The sequence below is a fragment of the Festucalex cinctus genome, chromosome 19 (genome assembly GCF_051991245.1).
Source record: "Festucalex cinctus isolate MCC-2025b chromosome 19, RoL_Fcin_1.0, whole genome shotgun sequence".
Lineage (NCBI taxonomy): Eukaryota > Metazoa > Chordata > Actinopteri > Syngnathiformes > Syngnathidae > Festucalex > Festucalex cinctus.
The window spans coordinates 6,798,491-6,818,214 of NC_135429.1; the positions used below are offsets into that span (position 1 = coordinate 6,798,491).

Genomic DNA, 19,724 nt, shown 5'->3' on the forward strand with positions numbered 1-19,724 from the left:
AAAAGACTACTCTCCCTGTTCATTGTATGTATGGAATTACAAAAAAAAAAAAAAAGGTGACTACACATAGGAAACTGGTTGGGTTCAGTACCTCCAAAACGTTTAAGAACCACTGAAATAGTGTGAGGGAGGGAGAGAGGTAAAGACAGGGCACAGGCCTGCAGGAAAGATGCTCAAAAGATTAGGGTTGCACGGACACAATGACGTCATCGAGGGATCTCCCTCCTGACAAACTTTGAAGAAAAAGAACCAGAGCCTCGCAGGGGAAGATTTAGAGACACAGAGGGGAAAAAAAAAGAGAGGCAGAGACTTGGGAATTAGCAGCGGTAAGAGAGGGGAGGGGAAAAGTTTGGACACCCACTCTCGCCGTGACTTTTCCTCTCTTCCTTTTCTCTGTGCAAGACGCCTCAAGATAATAAGTCAGCAAAAGGAACCCAAAACACTGGATTACTTTGGATTTATGCAAATACTCACAGATTCATGTAATTACAAGTTGGTGGATTTAATCAAAACTTCAAGGTATGTATTTAATACCCTGTTAACTGCATGACACTTGAACGGAGCAACAATGGAGTTGTTGGGGAACAACTGTTGTTGTCTGCAGTAAGTTTTCAACTCAGTCATCCAGCTCTAACTATGCAACTAATATGGAATAAATACACTCATTGTAAATTTAGAGGTGCATATACAGTATTAAATGAAGTCTTTCTGACCGTGTATTTTGTAGAACTGCTGGGTGAAGTGATGTGGGTGTATGCTTTTCTATTTCTCTCTCCTGAAAGACAAATTTGATGTAGCCAAGACGCATGTGGCTGTTGCTGACTAAGGTTTGCAACCAGGCCATGGAGGCATGGAAAAAAAAAGAAAAGAAAGAGAGACATTCACACTCACGCTGTGGTGTAGTAGTACGAGGCTGTGTGACGCATTCCAATGAACAAAGAGTATCGTCACATCTGTTTTTTTTTTCATTTGCTGCCGCCCTGCCTTGAACTTGCCCCAGGTGTTGAATTTTCAGCATTTGCAGTTTCTACTGCTAAATTATCCCTAAATATGAAAAAAAGTTCCTATATAATTCAGTATCATCAGAGATTGTTAACTCAACATGACACATGAAGTAGTACATTGAAGTCATGTGACTCGCTGTTGGCCATGTGCAAATGTGGAAATCGGTTCAGTAGCTTCTGTATATTGACTGTTTTATTTATTCGGGTCAATAGTGAACTGAATATATCATCAGAAATCAGTGCAGAAACACTTGATGAGGCTGACCTAACCATGCATATTATGGGGCTGTGGGCCAACCAGCTTATGTCATGAGAGTTTTGTTGTTTTTTCTCTCTCAAATTGTAAAGTGTCCATGTCTTTGGTAACTTGAGACGGTCTAGAGTAGACTCCCGCTGAGGATTGCCTGCGATTAACTGTCCTGCCTTCCCCCCCCCCTTCCTCTGCAACTGTTTCTCATTACTGAATATTCAAGCTCTTGGACACTGCCCAAAATGTAAGACTCGTGAAAACTTGCCTCGGCATAGCACACTTTGGGATATTGCCTCAGCTAGTTTGTAAGTTTCTATTGCTCCAACTTATTGCTTATGTAGAGGATCTATCATAGCTTGGAGGTATCTTCGCATTAGTTTATTCCACCTCCAGTGCATTGGAATTGGAAGTGTGCAACATGTGGTGAGTCTGGTCAAGGTCTGTTAGCATTAAGCCTGGCATTTTTTTTTTGTGAGACCCTCAAACGAGTACTTAAAAAGATGTCTTCTCAAGAAACAGCCCATAAAGTCAGATCCTTCTGCGAGACCGTGCAAAGAACTGCGATCCATCTGAAGTCGAGAAACAGCTGCAAAACACGTGGACCTGTTCAACTATTACCTATTGCTGAACCCTTGAATACGTGTCCAAACTGCTGGATACCAGTTCCTTGAGATTTACTATTGTAGCCTATGTTCCCCCCCCAGCCCCAGTGTGTTGACTCCTGTTATAAATCAGGAAAAATATTTAATTCTGCGTCTAAAATTGACAAAACACAGTGGTAGTGGATATTATTAGAGAACTGGAAGTGGGCTGTTGGTCTTGGGTCTAAAGAAATATGTCAATAGCAGGTGTCAGGTTTATTATTCATTATTCATTCTTCTTCATCCATCTCACTGTGGATGAACTCCTCCTGGGTGCCTTTCCTTACAGGGTGCTTCTGTGCCCCGCCATGTTGTGGTTTTCATGTGTTTGTTGGGTTTTGGGTGTGTCTGTGGGTACGATCATGGGGATGGGGGGGCTTTTTCTTTCTTTTATTTTATTGTATTATGGATGTCCAGCACTTTGAGTTGCATTTTAAATGTATGAAAGGTGCTATATAAATAAAGTTGATTGAAGTTGATTGATTGATTATTGGTCGTTGAGCTCCTTTTGACTTTGCCTCAAAATAGACATTTTTTTTTTTTACTCTCACTGTATTGACTTCTCCTGCAGTGACCTAAACATTTGGTTGCTTTCATAATGTGCTGAGGGACAGCTTGGCAGCCAAGTCCAGTGGCCCAAACTTTATCTCCTCTGGCCAGATTTGTGGCCCCGAAGCTGTGGCAGTCAAAGAGAAATAGATGTCATTTGCAACACATATCACGAAGCTTACAAAAAAAATTACAGCAATGAGCAGTTTCGTGTGCATCCGTCTCAATTCTCTGGAACATGATGCATTATGTATTCTGTGAACTTATTATTATGATTATGTGGTATCTGGCTGCCTATATGGCTGCAGGTTTCGAGTGCTCAAACAGCCCATCTGAGGCTTTGATTAACCTTATGCCCATCCAGCCGCAGGCGGGAATGCATTTTTGTGTTTCCCTCACTGTTATTTTACAATAAAATTGTTTTGCACAAGGATGGATTGCGCCTTAGGATCACTGTGGAAATAAAGCACAGCGACCAAACATTTCATTAGGCTTTAAAAAATGCAAAGCCGCCCTTTATAACGTATTAAGCAATAAAATAAACTTGAGTTAGCATCAGTCAAAACTGAACACGTAATTCAGAATGTGGGCCACGACAAGCTGGTGACATCACCATCGACTTAGTCAGTATTGAAGATATTGTTGAGGGTAGCAATATTCAGAGATGGGAGTAAGTACATATGTGCAAGTCTCAAGCATGTGAAATACAGTCGCCACAAAATTTCAAGCAAATTACGTAATTTAAGAAAGTCACAAGTCAAGAATTGGAGTGCTAAATGTATTTCAGTCATAACACAAAAAAAAGTACATTTATAGCTCTCAAAATGAGCACAAAAAGTAGAATTACATCGAATGTGGTGTCAAAAAAATGTGCATATTTCAAAGCTAAAACCACAAGCACTTTTTTTTTTTGCAGTAGCATTTCAAGATAACTTCCATAATGTCAAGTCTATCACTTTATTGTCTTCTCAAGTTCTCACATTATACTTGAATCGGAATGCATTTATCTTTGGAGCGTCCTCCGTGACACTTGCTTAACAAGGCGGCCCCAGCTCACACAAAAATATGTTTTTTTTCAAAAACAAAAAAGGGACACTATATTTAAAAAAACAAATATGTACACAAAGTCAAGTTGAGTCTCATAAAGGCTCAATCAAAGTCTACTCGAGTCTTTCAGAAGTTTTTGCCAAGTATGTCGCAAGTCATAAAACCAGCAACGAGTCGAATGACTCGAGCCCCCCCGCCCCACGTCTGATAATTTTGAATTTGAAGTTGGGCATTTGTTCCTCTTCGTGTTTACTTTTATAGCAGCAAACAGACTGATTGGTTCCACATAAAACATTATTGTATTGATTCTAATCTCGATCAAGCTTACTACGCAAAACACATTTGTATGACCGTTAGACTGGTCCAATTCTACACTTGCGCTGCACCGCATTGTCAGCAGCACACAGCCGCATTGCAGTAGGCGGGCAGGTCATGCTAAATGGTATTCACGTTGTACCCTCGGGGGAGGCACAGAGGTGGAGGTCATAGCTCCTGGAAGACAGGACAGGTGTGTCGACGGGAGGCAATTTGCTCACTCACCTGCCTGGAGGGCTCGGCTGGACTTGTAAACACTGCACCGCTATGAGCCTCTCGCACATGCTGAGGGCAAATGTGGGTCAGTCGGTGATGTGTTAATGTGAGTCAGCATGGACGGATGGGGTGTTTATGGGAGTGTGTTGTCATATGTTTATCTGAAAGAAAAGGTAAGGGAACTGTGGGTGATGAATATGAGTGGTTTTGTAGAAAATAGCATGAGCGGATATGGGCTGTTTGTTTGGTCGCAAGCAAGCATCTGGTGTAACAATTTCATGCCTCTTCCAGATGTGTTCTTTTTTTTGTGTGTGTGATTTGACTACAATGAGACTGGAACAACCAGTGCAAATAAATGTGCTCATTTTATGATATGAAATTTCGTCCACAAACATGCACGCTGAAAAAAAAACCCTGTAATATAACAGAACTTTACTTTTTATTTTAAGGTTTTTTCTGCATTTAAAAAATATTTAATTTACAAAAATAAACTCATTTTACATATTTCTATTTTACAAAAAACAAACTCAATTAAAATACAGTTTGTTTCTTGTTTTTTGTTTGTCAAAATACAGTGAAAATAACTAAAATTTGCATTCATTGTAATATTTTTTTGAAAGCACATCTAATGAAATATAGGTAAAGGGGAAATCTTGACAGGTTGAATAATGAATAATATACAAAGCAAAGAATTGGACTTAAAGATGCCACGTCTGCTGGTGTCAGCATTACCAAGTATACATTTTATGAGATCTAAAATTATAAACAACGGTGGCAGGGTGAATCAATGGGATAGTGGTCGCCTGGTATCCCTGAGCTTGTGGGTTCGATCCCCTTGAGGAAGATCTTGAAGTATCAGCAAAATACGAAACTCCATCAGAAGGTGAATGACTTGTCAACATGTGAAGTGGTTTGAGAGCCTTGTAAGGTGGAAAGATGCTATATAAATGAATCATCCTATAGCAGGGGTGTCCAAACTCTTTCCTCAGAGGGCCACATACAGAAAAATAGAAAGCTGCAACGGCCACTTTGATTTTTTTTTTTAAAGTTATTTATTAACACATTCATTGCCATACCAGCAAAAAATTTGACGTCTTTTTCCGTCAATGGCAGTGAATGAGTTAAACATGGTAAAAATCAATGAAGCAATTATAAATTGTTGATATAATATACAGATACTTGTTGAAAACTGCTAAAAGTCACAAGGCAAATAGTGACCCCTGTGTGCCACTATAATAGATACGCCTCTCCACTGAGCAGCAGCTGATCCCAACTTGACATTCTGAACCACAACAAGAACAATCGGTCGTCAACTGACCACATTTAAGAACCATTAATCTAATGTGATGTTTTCACAAATTGGACCTTGACACTAAGCAACAAGTGGATGAAATTATTTTTATTTCTGAAACAGAATTATTAGCTGCAAATTTGTGTCTTTGTATAGCTAGAAATGTTTAATCCACCCTCTTTTTTTAATTTTTTATTTTTTTTTTAAACAGCATTGAAAAATTATTTTTAGTATTGGCCGTCAAAAAATGTATGGCGGGCCGCAAATGGCCCCTGGGCCGTAGTTTGGACACCCCTGCCCTACAATAAAACAGTTGCTATTTTAAACCAATATCTATTTTTTTAACATTTATTGGCCATGTTTTGAAAGATTAATCACGTTATTTTTTGTCATAAATCTGTTATATTACATACACGTTAATTATGTGGATTTGTTTTTTTTTTCTGGCACCCAGAACCATTTTTTTTAAATGATTTTTTTTTTTTGTACGCAATTTCGTCCACAAACATGTTGTAGCTCTACAGATGCACGCTTATGTCATGTGTGTTTTTACGGCGCGCAAGCCCACTGAAAAGCCAACCAGGTGGATGGGATAATGATGATGATCAGACCTGATAGACTTACACTCCTTAATGAGCGACATTGCGGCTAATTCATATGCCACTAACAAAGCCTGCATCATAGTACATCATTAACACATTGACTCTGACTGGCTCATAAATAAACATCAACATCTATTCGAGACTGACAGACTGGAGCGTAATTTTGCAGCTGTAAACATGCAGAAGGGTGCGGAGGCGGAATACTGGGAGGAGTTTGACGGTTTTGTGTCCGTTCATCCATCAGGTGGTGGCTGAGGTGAGGCGAGCTGTGTGAAACCATGTGGCTTCTTTGCTCCTGCCTGACACTGCTGACCATCAGCCTCAGATCATGTGAAACGCTTCCATCGGAACAAGGTGAGCCTCCTATTATTTTTAAAGAATAATGTGGGACTGTGTTCGTAATTCTCTCGCCAGACACCTTGGGGCGGCATGGCTCAGGGGTAGAGCGGTCGTTTCCCATCCGTGAGTTTGTGGGGTTGATCCTCACCCCTGGTCATCAACCCTGATTTGCTCCCAGTGGACCTGACAGCATCCTGTATGGCAGAAGCCGACCACTGCTGTGTGAATGGGTGAATGCGAGGCTTCAATGGCAAAGCGCTTTGGTCATATGGTGAAAACAAAAGCGCTATATAAAAAAGCAGTCCATTCACCATTACCTCTGTCTTGAATAGTCTCTTGGGGTTAAAATGTAGGAAAATAATAATTAACACATTCATTGCCAGACCAGAAAAAAAATGCATCATTTGACGTCTTTTTCCGTCAATGGCAGTGAATGAGTTAAACATGGTAAAAATCAATGAAGCAATTATAAATTGTTGATATAATGTACAGCAGGGGTGTCCAAACTTTTTCCTCTGAGGGCCACATACAGGAAAAATAGAAAGCTGCAAGGGCCACTTTGATTTTTTTTTTTAAAGTTATTTGTTAACACATTCATTGCCAGACCAGCAAAAAATGCACCATTTGACGTCTTTTTCTGTCAATGGCAGTGAATGAGTTAAAAAGCACTGCATCAGCGCCGAAGAGGCCAGCCCACCGGGCATCTGCCCTGTATGCCAGATGGCCAGTCCAGCCCTGATGGAGTCCGACATGACCTGTCTTCAGGACCGGAATTTGTAGCCCATTTAAATTTAGATTTCCAAACAAATTATTGCCAAAAATATCTACACATCGTCATACTGAAATCAGATACAAGCCCCCTCAAACAAGATTCTCCTGTAGCAGCACATGGAACAAAAACAGTAATACAATATATTGACTGTCCCTACTGATTGTTTCTCTGCTAACTTCATTAAAAGACAAACTCACGACATTTTAACAAAAGTATCGCTTGAACTACTGGTTGATCTTTACGATCCCTGAGCCGATGCGGCTCAGTGCTTCCTGTTATATAGAGCGTAATTATGGCTTACTTTATTTCAGCTGCTGGCTCTTAGTGGCAGGGTGGTCAGTCTGTGGCTGAAATACGCGGTCGCCACTCTCCGCAGTAACCCTCAGTCATTCCCGCAGTGTGCTTGATTGACTGACATTTTTTCATACAATGAATGGAGTCTGTGATAGGATGTACATTTTCAAAATTAAAAACCTGGACAATTCATTTTTTGCTGAAAATGAATTATAAAATAAATTCTCAGTAGGAATGATCGTCATTCTGGTGACCGGCGGTTGTGTTTTTACTTTAGCTAATGCTAAAAGCTATCTAGGTTGACGATTCAACAACAGTCAACAATTCAATGCAATCACCATTATCCAACCATTTTTTTTTTTTGATAGGTCCCAGACCTTGCTGTTCCACATTGTAATATTGATAACGTGCTGCCGTAAACACTCAGCTCAAGTTTGGTCTGACTAAATTTCCCATGATACTTAACTCATTCACTCCCAGGACATTTTCACTATTTTACTGGATTTTGACTGATTTTGTAAGACCCATAGAATATTGTGTCCTATTACTATAAAAACATGGAATCTACCAAAAGAAAGATTAGAGCCTCTTCTTTCATCAAGTAAAAAAAAAAGTATATTTTTATATTTTTCCATTTTGCATCAATTAGCATTAAAATATGGTTATGTTTCATCATTATTTACAAATTTGTTTAAAACTACGGGGAAAAGAGCTTTTTGATCTCTTATACTCTGCTGCCATCTACTGGCCGTTTTTGTAATAACTACCATTGCTTCAAGCATTCTCTTCAGTTCAGAGGCTGCATCAAAGCCAAAACGTATAAATACATCTTTGGGGGCATGGTAATATTTAAAATAGAACATATTTATACGTTTTTGGGAGTAAATGAGTTAAACACGGAAGCAGGAAGTAGATCAAGTTCCGGTACGCAAATGTGAATGTGAGAATAAGGCTCCGATCTGAGACTGTCCCAGGTTTTCTGTTTGCGAGTGCATCGTATGCAGGCAAAGGGAAAGCTGTTAACATAATCACTTTATATTCCTCAATGTATTTATTTAGTTTCTAAACAGTCTCACTTCCTCTTTGTACTCTCTGCGACAAACTCGTGATATCACTCGGATGCAATGTCAGTCTCTCGTAGCTCCATAAGAAGTTTTGAGGAGACCCTCATCATTGGCTAGTCAGACAAGACTGTGCCAGCTTGCATGTCCCTTGAGTGTTTTGCCGCAGCGGTTTGTGAGAAAGTAATGTCTCAAGTGCTACAGCACGCTACACAAAAACATCGTCCCAACTGTTCCTCTGACTCATCCAAATCTCAATTTACTGGTAATTTGCTGACATTACATCTGGGGAGCAGGTTTAATTAAAACCGGTGTTGAGGAATCGTGCTGCAGAACTGCGGCGTATCAACCTAAGAGACTGGTCCTCTCGGGCAAATCAAATTGCTTTGCTAAGGTGATATGTTTTTTTTGTGCACCACAGACTCTCTGCAGTCCAAAGTTATGATTTATGTTGGAATTATCCCTTTTGTCAGTACCTAACCTACAATGCATTGTTTTCTGCTGCTGTGTGTGCCAAACATTGAATTACCAACACAGATATAAAACTAAAGTCTTAGTCATGATCTTCATAAAATGCTGCATTTACAACCCCTGAGGTGCTTTTACTGTCATTTTTTTTTCCAATAGCTGCTCCATACTGTGACTTTGTGCATTGTGAAATGTGAAAAGCTGCTTATTTGGAATCAGGATATTTGAAGAATGTTTAATTTCCGTGCATGAGGGGGTGACGGTTTGCTTTGGCGGCATTTCTCGGATCATTATCAGTCTTGTTATCAGCTTTTCAGCATTTGGCTGAATGTGAGCTCTGGACACTTTCACTATTCATTCTTGTACTTCCACCAGCATATATACTTCATCAATAGACAATGGTGATACAGTTATCCACTGGCAGTCGTACATACCTCAAGTCGGACGTGAAAACAATACTTTGAATGATCTTCTCCATAATCTTCTCTACCTCTTTTCGATGCCAGGTAATCATGGTTTTAGTTGTCCAAAGAATACAATAGCTTTGAAGGACATTACGCCAAATCTAATCCAGACTTTCCATTCTTGAGTGTGACCACTGACCAGTACTTTGAACTCTGTGGTAAATCGTGTTTATTTTAGTCATGAAGACACTTCTTGATTGCAAGCGTGATCTTGACCTGGTGAGATGATTACGATTCCTGACCATTTGAGTATTGTTGATCCCACCAGTAATGGATTTTTCAGCCAAATGCTTCCCTTTCACACATTTCTCCTCCGTTCTGATCGGATTGCGTTGAGCTTTCGTGACACCACAAGTTCACACAGAGGTACTGATCTGATGCTCAGTCGACTTCACAGAAATAGTAAATACTGTATGACTATAATCATCTTTTGTTTGTCAAGTACTGTAGTCGTCCACCTCAAGCATACACATAATCAATTTTGAAATATGCCTTTAGCTGTGCAAACTAGCAATATGTCCCAAAAATCACTGTCTCGACGCGTATTTAACTCATTCACTGCCACTGACGGCAAAAGACGTCAAATGAGGCATTTTTGCTGGGCTGGCAGTGAATGTGTTAAGAGCAAGTTGCATGGTGTGAATTGTTCAATTCGGCCTCTTTATAATTAGACAGGTGTCTTGAGCGAGGCCGTTGTGTTGCTGTGACCTGTCCTGGCTCGGAATCTTCCTACCTATGTGCACTCTGGCACACATATCTAGTTGAAAGCAGATATGATCATTGGGTCATAGGTTGAGAGTAGAAACCATTTTGGAAAAATTAGACCTTCTCCCGCAAAACAAAGAGAAAAAGGATCTCCAGCTGTGCACTTGATCTTTCTGGCATCCAATAAATAGTTCAACTTGAGAATATGTGGTCTTCTGTTTGTATAATATCACAACAAATGACCAGGTTAGGGGTTCCCAAAACTTTTTCAATTGGTGCCGTAACCCGGATAACTCTATAGTCAAACTACAATTTTCCAATTTTCCCATTTCCAACCTCCATACCATCTCTAAATCTTGATAGAAATGCAGACGAGAAGTCCCACATATCAACTAACATGTTTACAGAGCTCTCAAGGCTAATGTTTTGCATATCCTAATAACCGCATAATAAAATTAGGCCAGGGGCCCAAAACAAGGACGCTCACCCCTCCAAAAGGGCTGTTTTATGTCTTTACCTCTGTAAGGCAATTTTGTCTCTGGAAAACAACCAGGAATGTTCACTCGTTCTCATTTGCCTAGAAGCACAAGTGTGAGAAACTCCACACGATAGATTCCCATCCTAGTTCATCCTCCATTTTCTCTGTCTTTTTCGTCTAATGTAGGCTGTTGTATTAAATCAACGATAAATCAACGCATCAAACACCTCTTTTTCCTTCGCCCCATGTGTTGGATGACTTTAATGGCCCCGGGTACTGGAAGGCTCTTAGAGAGAAAGACTTTTTGCTGATCAGCAGCCCAGTCCAATTATCTGTGAATGCCACACTGTAAAGCTCATTCAATAACTCAGCACGCCCCCCCCCCCCCCCCCCCATTAAAAAAAAAAACACTGTGCGAGCACACTTCTGACCTCCTCTCCCTAATGAACACTTACTTACCAAGTGTATTATCTGAGAGAAGCTCACAGAACCAAGTGGGTTTCAGTGACCCCTGAGAAGAGAAGATAAGGCCACTCCTACACCTTTACAGTTGTTAAATGTCACACAAACCCAGACATAAAATGTGTCAGATTTGAATTTTTCGATATTGTTGTCCACGTGGTTAAGATGAATAGAACGCTTGTTTCATTTAAATTCTCAGTTTGTTGAACGCAATAGACATTCTAAAAAAAACTATTAAAAAAAAAATCGAAACAGAAAATAATACCCATCCATGCATTTGTGAATGGCAGACGTTCCATGTTCAGTAAAAAATCGGAAATAACAATTGTGTCTCTCCCCTAAAAGACCTCAAACACATTGTTGTGTTGCACGACTGTGAGTGTTTCAATACCCGCTTTGTCAAGACGTTGCCACAACTCTTTAAAAAGAAACAAGTCAAGTCTGTCCCATCCCTTCAAGGCTGCATGTTGATACTAGCAGAGGAGAGTGCCCTTCCTAATTTCCTCTATTAAGCTCGCAAACAGGCAACTGCTTTCCTTTGATTGCAGCTTGAATGGAAATTTAAGTTATGCCACATGTCCTCCAATTCTCAAATATGGTCTAATGGCAACTTCAAGAAGGTAAAACCAAAATAAAGAAATGAATTCAGATTTTGTACAATTTTGATAAATTTAAGTACAACTGTCAGGATCATAAGCATTGAGAAAATAAAACGTCGTTTCTAACGTTGTCTAAACTTGGAACTCAATTACAGAATTAACACTTGGTATGTAATGCCTGAGGACTTTGACTCATTCACTGCCAATGACAACTATAGACGTCAAAATCCAAGCAGAGCCAGTGTTTTGGAAAAAAAAAAGAAAAAAAAGAAAATTTCAAATTAAAATTTTAATTAAAAAAAATACATAAATAATTTAGTTTTAGTTATAGTCTTCTGACTAAATTTAATTAAAGCCTTAGTCATAACTCAGTCACCTGATTGTATTTTAGTTTTAATCCAATTTTAGTCAACAAAAATTGCATCCTCATTAGGATATGGAAGGAAGGCAAAATACCCATACAAACAGGAAAAAGCTCAAACCAGGTTTCAAAGCCTGAAGCTCACAACTGTGGCAATAGATGGAAAACATTTTGTTTAATGTTTGGAACATTGAAGGTGGATGGGCACGTAAGGCTTTGGAAAGCTCGGAGATTGGTGATCGGTCAGAAAATTATGATTGGTGTTAAGTGACAAAGAAGACAGGGATGCAAAAAAAGGAGCCACAAGCGCAATCATTATAGTAGAAAAATAGAATCACAATCTCAGTAAAGCTGGACAAAAGTCATGATAGAAAAACAGCTGAATTTCAGCATAGCTGGTAAAAACTAGGAACAAAAGCTACAGCAGAAGTTTTTCCTGCAAGCTGGAGGTAAAAACATACTCAGGAAGCACAATAAACAAAAGCATATATTCTTGGTAGGCAGATTTATAACAAATGCTGGTTCAGGACATGAGAGAAGGGCAAAACTGTCTGACAAAGGGGACGCCAGACCCAGACTATTAAAGATTGGGACACAGGTGGAGACAATCAGCATGACGAGGTCAATGGGCAGACAAACAAGGAAACAAGAGCAGGAAGTAAAGCTTTTTGAAAGGAGAGGAAACAATTACTACAAAATAAAAGTGAGCATGACAGCATTTAACAACATGAATTACAGATTACCAGAATTTTTACTGCGAGTGAATATTTTAGATTTCTCATCAATTATCTTTGTCCAATCACACCACATTTCAAGCGTAGCTTTATTTAGAAAATAAAGGTGGAGGCTCATCTCTTAAAAGTTAAAAGTTTGTATTTTTTTTTAAATTTTGACGCCAATATTTTTCCGTCAGTGAAAATGAATATTGGCTCTAAATACCGGTTATTGGCCTCCTTGATTACTAATAATCGGGCTTGGTATCAGCCCTGAAAAAAAAAAAAAAACACATCAGTCTATCTCTTGTGATCATCAACTCCACCTCGCGGTCTCTTCAGCTGTTATTCAGCTTTTTGTGGTTCCGCTTGCCTTGCTCGCCTCTAGTCATGATTTCTCCACAGCCGACAAGGCTTTCATCTTGACTCCGCGATGGGGGGTGAGCCGCTGATGAAAAACAAAAGAATAAAAAAAAAGGGAACTTCTTGACATCAAAATGCCAGAGAGGAGATGATACTGAATGAAGATATAGACTTGTGTTTATGTATGTTATTCTTTTTTTGATGACAGTGTTTGAAAGGCTGCGGAAATTTCAGTCGGCGCTGACGTTGCAGAAGCGTTTTGATTCTCTCTCTATCCATCCTTATGTGACATCTGTTCCCCTGCACCTTGATTTGCGCATGTCGACAACAACAACACAACACGCAGAGCATACAGACGCTACGTTTTGAATCATCGTCTTATGGCTTGGCACCGAGTCGCGCAGATGCTGCTGCAGGGTGTCAAGATGAATAGGTGATGACTTATTATATTTTCTTTCACCAGCGGGCTTCTGTGAAATTAAATTCCTCAATCTTAATTACGCTATCATTTCTGGAGTAACGTTTAGACCACTGGCGTGGCGTGGCATGCTTGAAAGCAGCCATGGCCCGCACTTGCTATTTCACCCAAACTCTCAATTACATTCAACTCCATTAAATTGGAGAAACAAGAAATCAAATGGGTGCGCATTTATTCACGGGGCCCAATAAAGCAAGTTATTTCTTAAGGCTCTACTCGGTCTTCTCGTGTTTATTAGTCCCTTAATAATAAGCCTCGGTCTCAGGCTTTCATTTGATTTAGCATCATAAAGAAAAACACATTTGGATACTTTTATTCAGTTAAATTCCCCACTGAGCGCCAATTTGTTAGCAGCTGTAACTACAGCAAGTTTGGACCATGGCTCCATTTTTAATCTTCATTTGAATTGAGAAGGTGGTTAACAAAATAGTTTTTTTCTCCCCCCCAAAAAATGAAAGTGTGCCTATGCTCAGTCATATGATCATCTGCCCCAATGAGATAAATTAAGTGCATATCACAGTGATTCACAGGATCCATGTCTCACTCTAATAGCCCAGTTTTTCCACATATCTCACATTACCTCCCACCCCAGCCCCTTTTTAGTCTGTCGGGCTGAATTGACAGGCACCAGTTTGCTTCTGTAACCCCCCCCTCCCTTGACAAGGTGAGAACATGTCCATCAAGCGCAGTGCGAGACAACCTGTCAGATCGAGCTGTGTTCCTCTCAGAGCGGCTTTGACCTCATTTCATCTGGCTCAGTGTGTTTTACTCTCTTTTGGATTTCATTTTGCACCCCCCCCCCCCCCCAACCCCTCTTATCCACTATTCTCTGGATCGATATTGTGTGTACTGTACATCATAGCTTTAGAACCAGGTGGACTAAGACAGCACTGTTGAGATGCATTATGTTCTCTTATGAATCATCAAACTGTCTCCCTTGTCTAACCTTCATCCTACTATTTGTCTCTCCAGATGTGCAGTGTCCAGCTTTGCAAGTAGAAGAATGGAAGTTTCCACATTCAGCTGGGGACAACATCACAGGTGAATCAAATTCTCTTTAACTCTTTGACTGCCAAAAACGTTTAATAACGTTTAGTAAAAACACGACGTATGCCGCCATAAACGTTAAGTGATGTCAACTACTTTTTTTTGTTGTTTTTTTTTGTGAATATATCAGTGGTCAGTGCAACGTCCAAGTGCAGCGCAGCCGGGTCAATGAGTTGTGAAATCAAAAACACCCACTAACTATGGCCAGCAGATGGCAGCGGTAGCTGCTCGGGCCCTAACTAGAGCTGCGAATTACAACGAAAAATGACACAATCTGATGAAATAGAACGTTTTCAAGGCTGACGTGAATGATCAAAGCCTTTGTAACATTAAACCTAATTTGACGGAGCGTCACTAAACAAAAAATATTAGTAGCAAAGTCACTGTTGTGGAGAAAATGTATTTTTTCTTTTCAATTTTCGCTCAATGTCACTCAAATGACATTTTCAAATAGTGATTACGAAAGAACGGAATAAGGTAGAAACATACTTTTTTCTAATGAAAGAATGGAATGCGATCTTTCATGTGGTAGCCATGTTGTTTATGTAGCAAAAGAACACAATATTCTGTTTGCTTCGAAAAATGAGTTAAAATGCTCGAAATCCGCTGGCATTGGGGGTTGTTTTTTTTAATAACATGTGGCAGTAAAAGAGTTCAAGTTTGTATTCTTTGTGAGGATGTTGACGAAGGCCATTGCCATTCGCAGGCTTTAATTTGCTGAGGCGGTTCTCCCTTCTCAAGAATCCAGACGTCAAGAAGATCCGCAACCCTCGCGGGCCCGCCATCCTCCGCCTGGGCAAGACTCCCCTCGTTCGGCCCACCGAGTACGTTTGTTTGTTGGTACCCTTATACTGATGAAAGAAAACACCAAGAAAAGAAAACTGTGAAGAAATATGGAGGTGGCTCCCAGTCTAGCAATCAGCTAGGAAGCATCTGAACCTTCTTTCAATGCAGAGACTTGGAAAAGCTTATATCCACAGGCCTGATTGTATTTCCAGATAGACCACTTCCTCTCCCTCACCGGGACCACTGCATTGTAAATCTGAACCCAGCAGCCACTTTGGCTTACTAGAGTCGGGGGCAGACATATTATTTTTCAGTTCACAACCCGGTTTTATTATGTCATTTTCTTTGAACTTCTGATTAGAACATGCTGCGTGTTTTTTTTTGGGGGGGGGGGGGGGGGGTAAAGCAGGTAGTGGTCCCCAACTTAATTCCCCTGTCTCAGTCACAATCACCCTTTGATTGACCTATGAGTTGTTCTCTGCTGAGATAGGGTCCACTCCCACACAGCATCGACCCAGAAAGTGCGCAAAATAGACAGCTCAGTTAATATTTGTGTGGTATTTGTTTTCGCTTTCTTGTGTTTTTGTATCCCTAGACAGCATTATGCATTCGAGCTTAAATAAATAATGAAAATAAAGGTGATATGCTGACTTGCCAGCGGAATATTGCTACACAGTAAATTCTGTAGATTAAATTCAACTCGAGTAAATTTGACTAGAGCGGAAGCAAATAGACCCAGTTTTAGAGTAATATTTACATTTGGAAGAGAGTAAAATAAAGAATTAAAAACACAATAAAAGTCACTCAAGGGTTGAGGAACAAACTACCGACCTTCAGCTTGGATGACTGCCACACTCGCCCCTGAGTTTGTTTGCCAAAATGTCTTTTTTAAAACTTGGCTTGTGGCCTTTTTGAACCTCTGAAAGTTTGTGGGTGAAACACTGTAAAATTAAATTAGGGGAAAAAAAGGTTGTCTTTTTGAATGATTTAATATGCTTTTTGGAGAGTCAAACCCACTTTTCAGGTTTGAGAACGTTCAGAGTTTACAGGTTTCAAAAATGGGAAACAAAATAAATGCCTAGGGAGAACAATGCCAAAATGCCATTTTTTAAACTTGGCTGGTGACCATTTTGAACCTCTGAAAATTTGTGGGTAAAACACTGTAAAGTCATACTTTAAAAAATGTCTCTTTTCTTGGCCTTTTTTTATTTTATTTTATTTTATTTTAAAACTTTTCAGTGATTTTTCAGTCATTCAAAAAATATTTTTGGAGATTCAAAGCAATTTTTTGGAGATTCAAAACAATTTTTTCAGTCATACAAAATGTTTTTGGAGATTCAAACCCAAGTTACGAGGTTTCGAGTATTGGCAGGATTCTGATTCCATTATAGATCAGCTGTCTGAAAGTTTGCTCCTCCACCCTTGAGTGACTTTTATCCAATTCTTTATTTTACTCTCTTCCCAGTATAAATATGAATCTTTTGGTCCCACTCTAATTAGAGTTAAATTTCCAGGATTTATTGCGTACAGCTGGCTCTCAGACAGTTCTGTCGTTGGATTGACGACGATCGACGGATGTTATAGTGACTTAACGTGCCTGTTAAAAGTTCCAATCCATGTAAAAAGTAAATACACCAAGGCTCGTTCGTTCCATGGCTTTCACTCCATGCATGCTTTTGCACGAATGTGCTAAATCCACCCCAGTGTGCTGAAACCATTTAAAACATGGCACGCTGTCACTCAAGCAGCTTTTTAATTCATCCGCAACGAGCCCGACTAAAGGCTGAGATGCGTGTACAGTGATTGGAGACTAATGGTTTGCTTTGTATTAGAGGCTAATCGACTCACAAATAAGTGACAGCCAAATGAAGCTACTTATTTCTTTGGCGGTCTCATTTTGTCTGTTGCCAGTGAAATGGGCAGCGCTCAGCAAAACAGGATTTGATTGCTTTCGGCCCGTTTCTTTTATGTCGCTGGAGTGCCTCAAAAAGAGGGGAATAAAAAAAGCCATTTTCTGATATCATGGCTCACAGTCCAGATTGCAATCAAAGAATTTCACATGTACTGTATTAGTCCTGCAATAAATGGTCCAATGTACAAGTCAGAACAGAAAACAAAAAAAAAAAAAAGCCTCGAGGCTAAACATCCTAACAAATCTAAAGCAGGATCAACTGACTAGCATGATGATTATGCTAATGTGTTATTCAGTAGTAGAGCTGTCAGAATTAATTGATTAATCAACAAGTAGTTGACTATCAAACTATTCAAAAAGTATGTTAATATCAAGTAATCGTTTGGAGCCATTTTTAAATATAAAATTGTCCAAATCATCTGATTTTAGCATATCAGCAGTAATTGTTCACCGATTTCTGTAGTCTTTGATGAAAGAAGACTGATTATCTTCTGTTTAATCAAAATAAGACATTTACAAACATCTATTTTTACTTTGGAAAACAATGAACTTGTCAGGGTTTTCGGGGGTGGGTTACATAAAAATAAGGTGGTGTACAAGGTGCAGACAGGAAACAATGAAAACAAAAGTCCTAAATCGAAGCAAACCGAAATAACATGGCAAAACAGCAAAACATGGAATTGACAATGGACCAAGAAGAACTGAGCTGAAAACAGGTGACTAAATACATACAAACTAATTACACAACAAGGGACACCTGGACAACACACACGTGGGTGAGGGAACTGATTGGCTGAACACAAGGTGTGTGGGATGACACGCACAGGTGAACATGATCACACTAAAACGAGACCGACCAACAACTGAAGTGATCAACAAAAAAAAAAAAAAACATAACAAAAACCCAACCCAAATCATGACAGAACAAACCGGATAACAACATCAATCCCCCCTTTATTTAATCACTATATGAATATGAAGTGCGAAATAAACACTGGTTAATAAACAACAATAATGCAAAATTAAAATAGTCGATTAATTTATTGAATAAAAGATAGATTAATCGATTCTAAAAATGTTTGATAGTGACAGCACTACTCAGTAGGACTAACTGTTGAATACATTTTTTGAGAGAGAGCCTGAATAGCAAAAGTCTGTGATTTGTTTGCTTTTTTTTTTTTTCAGAAGAGCAAGTTGTGAGAGTTTCTACAACTTTTATAAAACTCTTCCTCGATCCTTGCTTCCTTCTTTCAAACCCCCATTTTCTCCATCTCACCTTTGCTTTCTACTTCCATCGGATCTTCCTTCAGTCATAAATCACTTTATGATGTCGGAAACCAGCTGCCAGCTTGGCCATTCAGTGTGTATGCGCACCAAGAAAGACAGGATATAGGAATATTTCAAAGTATTTGCCATCTCAGTGAGCAGACTTTTCACCGGGATTGTATGTGAACCCTTCATCCCTCAGCACACCTTTATGCAGTGAATATTTGTCTGTATGAATTTATGTGTTTCGATGCCCTTGACCAAAACGGAGAGATGCAGCTTGCTGGGCTGTATCTGCTATGAAAATTAGTGCCAAAGGGTTACGGACTTATTGTGTGCTTTGCATTTTAATGCTGGCTGTATCCTCAATATGTGTGTGTGTATGTGGGGGGGGATAAACGGAAATAACAAAACAAGCATTGCATATCAAAAAGCTCACACAGGCACAAACCTTATCATTTTATCTTCAAGCATATCAGAGGACATTTGTACACAAAAATTTGTTTATTTGGGTTTTACAAATCTGTGAAAATGTATAGAAACAAGGGCTGGGAATCTTTGACTGTCTCAACGATTCGATTCGATTACGATTTTTGGGTCTCCGATTCAATTCAGAATCGATTCTCAATTCAAACGATTTTCGATTCAAAATGATTTGACTGACAAATGATTTCTGCTTCAATTTGCACAACATTGTCATGATCTACTCCAGTCTGCTTTGCAAGACAAAATGACAAATAGAGACATTAAAGTGTCTTTTTTTTTTTTTTTTGAAACATTTATTAATTTTGTATTGTAAGTGCCTTTTTCCACAAAAACAGCATGTTCTTCTTCTTCATTTCTAATTTAAATAAAATCGATTTTTGGATATTAATATCGGTTTGATTCGATTAATAAATGACAATCTCGATTCTTTTATGAATCGATTTTTTGGCACACCCCTAATAGAAACTCATTGTATTTTACCGTAGAACAAATTCATACCCAAAACCTGCTTGTTGATTTATCATGTGGTAACAGTAATTATTATTTATTTTTTTAATGCCATTTCTAAACTGCTTTTTGGAATTAAGTTACGAATGTATTTAGCGCATTTGATCCTCTCCTGACTCTTCCTTCTTTGCTGCTTCATTCAAGATAAGTTGTCTGCACTCTAAAGAAAGAGAAAAAAAACTGACATTTGAGTTTAACATGGTGCTGTTCAAAGGAGGCTTTGGCATTTTAATGGCGCTATGCTTGCA

The 19,724-nt window shown here is 39.2% G+C and overlaps 1 protein-coding gene across 1 annotated transcript in view; it reads left to right on the top strand.

The window, feature by feature from the left end:
* The first annotated feature begins 360 nt into the window (after positions 1-360).
* The window catches only part of col16a1 (collagen, type XVI, alpha 1), a 56,060-nt gene continuing 36,696 nt past the window's right edge, over positions 361-19,724 (top strand). Inside the window, exons 1-4 of the mRNA XM_077506686.1 lie at positions 361-519; positions 6,160-6,269; positions 14,445-14,513; positions 15,226-15,343. Coding sequence (XP_077362812.1) covers positions 6,194-6,269; positions 14,445-14,513; positions 15,226-15,343 — 263 coding nt within the window. The 5' untranslated portion in view covers positions 361-519; positions 6,160-6,193. The remainder of the gene's footprint in view (positions 520-6,159; positions 6,270-14,444; positions 14,514-15,225; positions 15,344-19,724) is intronic.